Source organism: Hordeum vulgare, chromosome 4H (assembly GCF_904849725.1).
Source record: "Hordeum vulgare subsp. vulgare chromosome 4H, MorexV3_pseudomolecules_assembly, whole genome shotgun sequence".
In the NCBI taxonomy this organism is placed as follows: Eukaryota; Viridiplantae; Streptophyta; class Magnoliopsida; order Poales; family Poaceae; genus Hordeum; species Hordeum vulgare.
Genome location: NC_058521.1, coordinates 165,755,423 through 165,763,448, shown reverse-complemented (window position 1 = coordinate 165,763,448; position 8,026 = coordinate 165,755,423). Strand labels below are relative to the sequence as shown.

General features: G+C 45.4%; 1 protein-coding gene across 1 annotated transcript; it reads left to right on the top strand.

The window, feature by feature from the left end:
* The first annotated feature begins 4,398 nt into the window (after positions 1 to 4,398).
* LOC123448291 (ATP-citrate synthase alpha chain protein 2) lies at positions 4,399 to 7,767 on the top strand. Its single transcript, XM_045125138.1, has 11 exons — positions 4,399 to 4,603; positions 5,301 to 5,477; positions 5,560 to 5,802; positions 5,884 to 5,935; positions 6,041 to 6,155; positions 6,229 to 6,310; positions 6,487 to 6,582; positions 6,695 to 6,796; positions 6,878 to 6,994; positions 7,091 to 7,207; positions 7,425 to 7,767. The coding sequence occupies exons 1-11, from the start codon at positions 4,505 to 4,507 to the stop codon at positions 7,491 to 7,493; spliced, it is 1,269 nt and encodes a 422-aa protein (XP_044981073.1). The 5' UTR covers positions 4,399 to 4,504; the 3' UTR covers positions 7,494 to 7,767.
* The last annotated feature ends 259 nt before the right edge of the window (positions 7,768 to 8,026 follow it).

Below are 8,026 nucleotides of genomic sequence, written 5' to 3'. Positions count from 1 at the left end.
CATAAGGACCCTTTTCATCAAATCCAATCCGACTAGAGTAGGAGAGACAGACACCCGCTAGCCACCTTTATGCACGGTGTGCATGTCTGTCGGTGGAACCAGTCTCACGTAAGCGTACGTGTAAAGTCGGTCCGGGCCGCTTCATCCCACAATACCGCCGGAAAAGAATAAGACTAGTAGCGGCAAGCAAATAGACAAATCATCGCCCACAACTTTTGTGTTCTACTCGTGCATAGAATCTACGCATAGAAAACCTGGCTCTGATACCACTGTTGGGGAACGTAGCATAAATTCAAAAATTTCCTAAGCATATTCAGATCTTCCTATGGAGAGACCAGCAATGAGAGAGGGGTAAGAGCATCTTCATACCTTTGAAGATCGCTAAGCGGAAGCGTTGCTAGAACGCGGTTGATGGAGTCGTACTCGCAGCGATTCCAATCTAGTGCCGAACTACGGCACCTCCGCGTTCAACACACGTGCAGCCCGGTGACGTCTCCCGCACCTTGATCCAGCAAGGAGGAGGGAGAGGTTGGGGAAGAACTCCAGCAGCACGACGGCGTGGTGTCGATGGAGAGACGAGGTCTCCCGGCAGGGCTTCGCCAAGCACCGGTAGAGAGGAGGAGAAAGAAGAGCAGGGCTGCGCCGAGGGAGAGGGAAAAGTTTGATCTCCAATGGCCAAAAGTGCCCACTATATATAGGGGGAGGGGAGAGGGGGTGCTACCCCTAGGGTTCCCACCCTAGGGGGTGCGGCAGCCACCCCAGATGGGAGGTGTGGCGGCCAGAGGGGGGAGGAGGGGGTGGCGCACCAACTGGTGGGCCTTAGGCCCACCTGGCTTAGGGTTTGCCCCCCTTTTCTCTCCTGTGCGCATTGGGCTGAGTGGGGAGGCGCACCAGCCCACCTAGGGGCTGGTTCCCACCCCCACTTGGTCTACCTTACCTCCCGGGGTCGTTGCCCCCCTTCGGTGGTCCCCCGGGGCCACCTCCGGTGGTCCCGGTGGTCCCGGTACGTTACCGGTGATGCCCGAAACACTTCCAGTATCCGAAACCATCTGTCCTATATATCAATCTTTACCTCCGGACCATTCTGGAGCTCCTCGTGACGTCCGGGATCTCATCCGGGACTCCGGACATCTTTCGGTAACCTCGTATAACAATTCCCTATAACCCTAGCGTCATCGAACCTTAAGTGTGTAGACCCTACGGGTTCGGGAGACAGGCAGACATGACCGAGACACCTCTCTGGCCAATAACCATCAGCGGGGTCTGGATACCCGTGGTGGCTCCCACTTGCTCCACAATGATCTCATCGGATGAACCACGATGTCAAGGATTCAATCAATCCCGTATACGATTCCCTTTGTCTGTCGGTATAGAACTTGCCCGAGATTCGATCGTCGGTATACCTATACCTTGTTCAATCTCGTTACCGGTAAGTCTCTTTACTCGTTCTGTAGCACGTCATCGTGTGACTAACTCCTTAGTCACATTGAGCTCATGATGATGTTCTACCGAGTGGGCCCAGAGATACCCCTCCGTCACACGGAGTGACAAATCCCGATGTCGATTCGTACCAACCCAACAGACACTTTTGGAGGTACCCGTAGTGCACCTTTATAGTCACCCAGTTATGTTGTGACGTTTGATACACCCAAAGCACTCCTACGGTATCTGGGAGTTGCACAATCTCACGGTCGAAGGAAAAGATACTTGACATTAGAAAAGCATTAGCATACGAACAATACGATCTAGTGCTAGGCTTAGGATTGGGTCTTGTCCATCACATCATTCTCCCAATGATGTGATCCCGTTATCAATGACATCTAATGCCCATGATCAGGAAACCATGATCATCTATTGACTAACGAGCTAGCCAACTAGAGGCTTGCTAGGGACACATTGTGATCTATTTATTCACACATGTATTACTGTTTCCTGTTAATACAATTATAGCATGAACAATAGACGATTATCATGAACAAGGAAATATGATAATAACCATATTATTATTGCCTCTAGGGCATATTTCCAACACCATTGCCCCCTCATGCTGGTAGCCTCGGTTGCCGGTGAAACAACACTTTTTCCCTTGCTGGCCATCCTTTCATAGGGGCATGATGCATGAGCGATGGATGGATCTTAGAGCGCTATAGTTGGTGAGGGTTCTTGGCGATTGAGCATGCGCTGGGAGCATGTGTAAAATATGACATGTTTCCCGTTTTATTGGTCTATAAAAGACCAGTGGTTGCCACACCGTGCGGTAAAATCACCGGTTACTGATACTTCGTGCAATATATACACGCAAGGATTAAGGTGCTTTTGATGATGATGTCGCTAGAAATCCGGAGCATGATCTCTTTATGAGGTAGACACGCCAATAGACGTGACCTTGGGCTGTGATATGCCTTATGACTATAGTTGAAGGGACATTTTGGTTTTACCATAAGTGATGGATTACGTTTCGTAGCTCTACCAGCCCACTGTTGAGTCCACGCCTCCGTAGCCACGCTAAAGGAAGCTGCATGCCTGTTAAAAAAAGCTACTTTGGAGAAGGTCCTTGTTAAAAAATATTCCTCACCACCTAGAATAAATCATCGCATGATCACAAATGAAGAGAAGAGACTTTGGATCCGGATATGTCCTTGGATCCACTAGCCGAAGGGAAGATAGAGCTCGCCTATGAAGCTAAAGACCTAAACCATGAATCCCTTCCGAGGAAACAACAAATGTCCTTGGCTTGAAGACAAGTCCAGGGAATACTGATAATGTCTTTGATTAGGGGGTGCACACCACGTTGCCCGCCATGATTGGGTCGGGCCGATGACCCACCCCCAACTAGTGAATGGGTCACGCATGATCTGGCCCTCGGCTTACTCAAGATGGAATCCTCCGAAGAGTTGGCACCGCTTCAAGGAATGGTGGTAGGATCGACATGTTATTCCTAGTTGTAGCCGACATATGTGTAACCCTAGATACCCCCGGTGCCTATATAAACTGAGGGATTTAGTCTGTAGAGGCATGGTTTTGAGACTAGAATCCATTCATATGATCTCGAGGTAGACTATCATGTACTTTGTACCCCATCCACAATCAATACAATACAAGTATGACATAGGGTTTTACCTCCTAGAGAGGGCCCGGGCCTGGGTAAACCATTGCGTCTTCCTTTGTCCTGTTACCATCATGCCCATATCACTAGCTCGGGACCCCCTACCCAAGATCCACCAGATTTAGCACCGATACTCGTGCACCATGTGTCCATACATAATGATATGGTTTGTCCGTCTCCGAACGTGCAAGCGGTTGCATTCCGTACTAGGAGAACATGCATCTGAATAGTTCTCATAATCAGTATATTAAGTCGGTGCTTACCCGAAATGAAAATGTGTTTGTAATCATTCCTGAACCAATTCCAACATATAAATTATTTCCTTGCAGTATCTCTGTAACAAGCTTGCAAAACATGGCTTGTGCTCTGAGTTCTCTGACGCCTAATCCACCACATTCTTTTGGTAGGACGAGCATGTTTCAACGACCATGTATTGATCGCCATGTACCTTCGTGCATTTTTCTTGAAAAGGGAACCCGTGATCTTGCATATTTTCTGGAAGCTTTCATGAGACCGCATAATGCATGACATGTAATGTCACAGGATTTGCGGATAGTACTGCATTGATCTTTTGTCTTATGAGCGAACAAGGGCAGACCAAGATAGCTGCATAACAGGGAATCAATCGGGCAACCCAAAATTTGCACGACTTCCGTAGCGGAAATATCATCCATATTGAGAGCCAGAAACGTACTCTTCTAATAGTTGATTTTTAGGTCAGAGAATTCCAAAAATGCCTTGAGAATTTTCTTAATTACTCTAGCCTAGTCAAGGCTGCACTTAAGCAAAATCAACATGCCATATGCGCATTGTAGAAATGGAAAAGGTCCTTTGCAGTGCAAGGGGTGAATGAAAAGTCCATTAGTGAAGCATGACTGCCGACATTCTTGAGACTCAATTTCGTTTTTTCTGTTAATATTATCACATATGTCATTTCTTTGCTAAACTTCACGTGAGTGTAGAAAAACTAAGCAGTTTGATGATTTCTTTTGAAACAATTTGATTTTTAAACTATATTTACTACTCCCTCTGTCCTAAAATAAGTAACTAAAAAATGACTCAGTTTTGTACTAACTTTAATACAAAGTAGAGTCATTCTTGAGTCATTTATTTTAAGATGAAGGGAGTATATTTTACATTCATAAGAGGTGCGCATGTCCCATGTCCACCTTTTCCTTTTCCTTATTTTTCTTTCCACATTTTTATTGAGATTTTTTTCTACATTGGTTGGTTGCTTGGATGTTGGATCCCATCTAACACAAGACATTGCTATATATTCAACCTCCTGGTGGTGCAACGCTACTGGCACCTACCACCGCTCTACTCCGCTTCGAGACCACAGCACCTCGCGCGCGCTCCACCCACCATAAGCCTTCCGGCCTTCAGGGAGCCCAAGCCATGGCGCGCAAGAAGATTCGGGAGTACGACTCCAAGCGCCTCCTCAAGGAGCACCTCAAGCGCCTGGCCGCCATCGACCTGCACATCCTCTCCGCCCAGGTCTGATCTCGAATTTCGAGAAGTTTTCCTTTTTGAGTGATACCTGGTTGGATCTCTGCATATTCTCGCATGATCCGGGCGGCCTGGAAGAGTGCAATGATCCAGTTCTGACGAGCAGTGATAAGCCAATGCAGAACTGCCATACTAATAAGTTTAGGACCGAAATAGTTCCTCGTTTAGGATGGAGATCTGTCTCGAGATCGTGCCAAGAGGCAATTTATCTGAGGTCTTTGGGAATAAAGCCAAAGGTGCAGTATTTTAGGAGCAATGGTTGCTGCAGTTTGGTACTGGCGGTTGTGTTAGGTGCCCCAAATCTTTCAAAAATTATTGTCGTCTTACTTAGATCCGAAGTTGTCCTGCACTGTGTGATATAGTTTGTCGATTACTTGCAAATGGTTAGTTATGTCTTGCCCTGTGTGATACGTAGGAGGGTGACAGTGACACTCTGGGCATTCACCATTTCTTCTGTTACTTTTGGGTATTCGCCATTTCTTTTGTTACTTTTGGAGTCTGCGGTTTCTCCTAATCGATAGGCCTGGTTTACATGAATCGGAATCTGAACATTGAAAAAAAATTGGATCGTAATCCGAGTGACTCCAGTCTTAAAAAATAGTTCTGATTTGAAATGGTCTATCAACATTTGATATCTGACAAGGTTTGTTTGACTGATCTGATCCTGTAAGTTGTTTACTGAAAGGTAACACAATCGACGGATTTTGCGGAGCTTGTAAACCAGCATCCATGGCTGTCGACCACCAAACTGGTTGTGAAGCCTGACATGCTGTTCGGGAAGCGTGGGAAGAGTGGACTTGTGGCACTCAACCTGGATGTAGCCCAAGTCAAGGAGTTTGTGAAGGATCGGTTGGGAGTTGAGGTAATTGAAGGCCACTCTTATCCTTTGTGTGCATGAGAACAAAATGAATTCTGATTTATGTGCGCATGTTTGATTTATTCAGGTTGAGATGGGCGTCTGCAAAGCTCCAATTACCACCTTTATAGTTGAGCCGTTTGTCCCCCACGATCAAGAATACTATCTTTCAATTGTGTCCGAAAGGTTGGGTAGCACCATTAGCTTCTCGGAATGTGGAGGCATTGAAATCGAGGAAAACTGGGACAAGGTTAAGACAGTCTTTCTTCCGACTGAGAAGCCAATGACACCTGATGCTTGTGCTCCCTTGATTGCAACCCTTCCATTGGAGGTAACTACACTGTAGCACTACTTACCTCATTACTTCATGTTGTTAATTTTATTAGAGTTTCACTGTCTGTTTGTTTATCAGGCACGCGGAAAGATTGGTGATTTCATTAAAGGAGTGTTTGCTGTCTTCCAAGGTGCTGCAGATTTGGAGAGAGCCTAATTGTCATCAGTAGTGATTTTATTCGTTGTTAGCTTTCTTGGCATCCCATATTCACAAAAAATTTGCTCCTCTTTTGCAGACTTAGATTTCTCATTTATTGAGATGAACCCATTCACCATGGTGAATGAGGAGCCATATCCTCTGGACATGAGAGGAGAATTGGATGACACTGCATCTTTCAAGAACTTCAAGAAGTGAGTTTCTTGATTCCCAGTGGTATGATTCTCCATGTGATTGTTGTATTAAACAGTTCTGATAAAATCGCAGGTGGGGAAATGTAGAATTCCCTCTACCATTCGGCAGAGTTCTCAGTTCTACAGAAAGTTTTATCCATGAGCTGGACGATAAGGTATTATCCAACATCTGGAATCACACTTCTGTTTTCTTCGTTTTTCCACCTGAAGTATGAATTACGAATTACTACCGTTACGTAAGTTTGCACATGAGTGTAATATAAATACTTGCGCTGAACTGAATGATTTGTTGAGCTATGCGTTGACTGTGGTATGGTATCCATTCTTTCAGACCAGTGCGTCTTTAAAGTTCACAGTTTTGAACACAAAGGGACGCATCTGGACAATGGTTGCTGGAGGTGGTGCCAGTGTCATATACGCCGACACAGTAAGCACACCTTTTTGCCTGATTCTAAGTTAGTTGTGGAAGTATTCCATGTTACCATCTGTTGACCAGAATTGGGTTGTATACATGACTAAAGTTTTCTTTGGTTTGCCAGGTTGGAGATTTGGGATATGCTTCAGAGTTAGGAAATTACGCAGAATACAGTGGTGCTCCCAACGAGGAGGAGGTTCTGCAGTATGCTAGAGTAGTACTTGATGTAAGGCATTCAAGATAACATTTTATGACACTACTCTTCGCTTCATGTAGGTTCATATGTTAACAATGTTATTCAATGCAGTGTGCGACTGCGGACCCTGATGGCCGCAAGAGAGCCCTTCTCATTGGAGGTGGTATAGCCAACTTCACTGATGTTGCTGCCACCTTTAGTGGCATCATTCGGGCATTAAGAGAGAAGGTATACAGTAGCACTCAATCTGCAACTCTGGCCAGTGTTGCATTCTCCTTTTACTTCCACATATAACTGCCACCTCACTATAAAATTTACATTCAGGAATCCAAGTTAAAGGCATCCAGGATGTACCTCTATGTTCGACGAGGTGGTCCAAACTACCAAACTGGACTGGCGAAAATGCGCAAGCTTGGTGCAGAAATCGGTGTTCCGATTGAGGTACTGTTGTAGTCAGTATCTCCTAGGAATCTTATGCAAAAAGCTCACGCTGAGCTATTTCATTTGCTATGAAAAATTCTTCATCGGTTTGCTGAACAAAAACCACTCACCGATCCAAGTTTTTGCGAAAGCGAAAGTCCATCTGTTTCTGTTTGGTGGTTCAGAGCTGCTATCTCTGTACAGGTGAGCTGATTATGTCTTGAACAATCCACTGCAGGTATATGGACCCGAAGCAACAATGACTGGCATCTGCAAGCAGGCGATTGAATGCATTATGGCAGCTTAATAAATCAGGATACAGTTGAGAAGTTGTTTGCGATCTGCAAACAAGAAACTGGATGCGTCATGGCTGCCACATAAATGAGAGCATAGTCGAAGTAGGATCACATCACATGGTTGATTAGCTTTTTCAGAAGTTATTTGAACAGACAGACACATATATTGTTGTCGTAAAGGAACCTGTGCTGTTGTAATGTGACAAACAAAAGATTTATTACCATGCAAACCGGCATATGTCTGTAGCCTTTTACAAGCACGGAATTGCAATGATCTTGCTTTGACTGCCTCATACACACCTGCAATTTGGTGTGTTGTGTTACTGAACTTGTTCAGAAACTGCACTGAACAAGGAGCAAGAAGATGGCTGATCTTGTAGGCCCCTCCTGTTAAGCTTCTCTGATGCTACAGATACAGTACCGAATCGACAACCAAATGAAAATTTTGCAATTAAGGGCATTGGCATTTACAGCGCTGACCCTCAAGCCATCCGACCGTGCGATCCGGACATGTTTTGCCATCCAATATGATCCTGCATTTGGA

Excerpts from the sequence above, each read along its gene's own strand:
- LOC123448291 (XM_045125138.1), top strand. The coding sequence starts at position 4,505 with ATGGCGCGCAAGAAGATTCGGGAGTACGACTCCAAGCGCCTCCTCAAG. Across the intron at positions 4,604-5,300 it reads TGCACATCCTCTCCGCCCAG|GTAACACAATCGACGGATTT; the intron begins GTCTGATCTCGA and ends GTTTACTGAAAG. Across the intron at positions 5,936-6,040 it reads AGTGTTTGCTGTCTTCCAAG|ACTTAGATTTCTCATTTATT; the intron begins GTGCTGCAGATT and ends CCTCTTTTGCAG.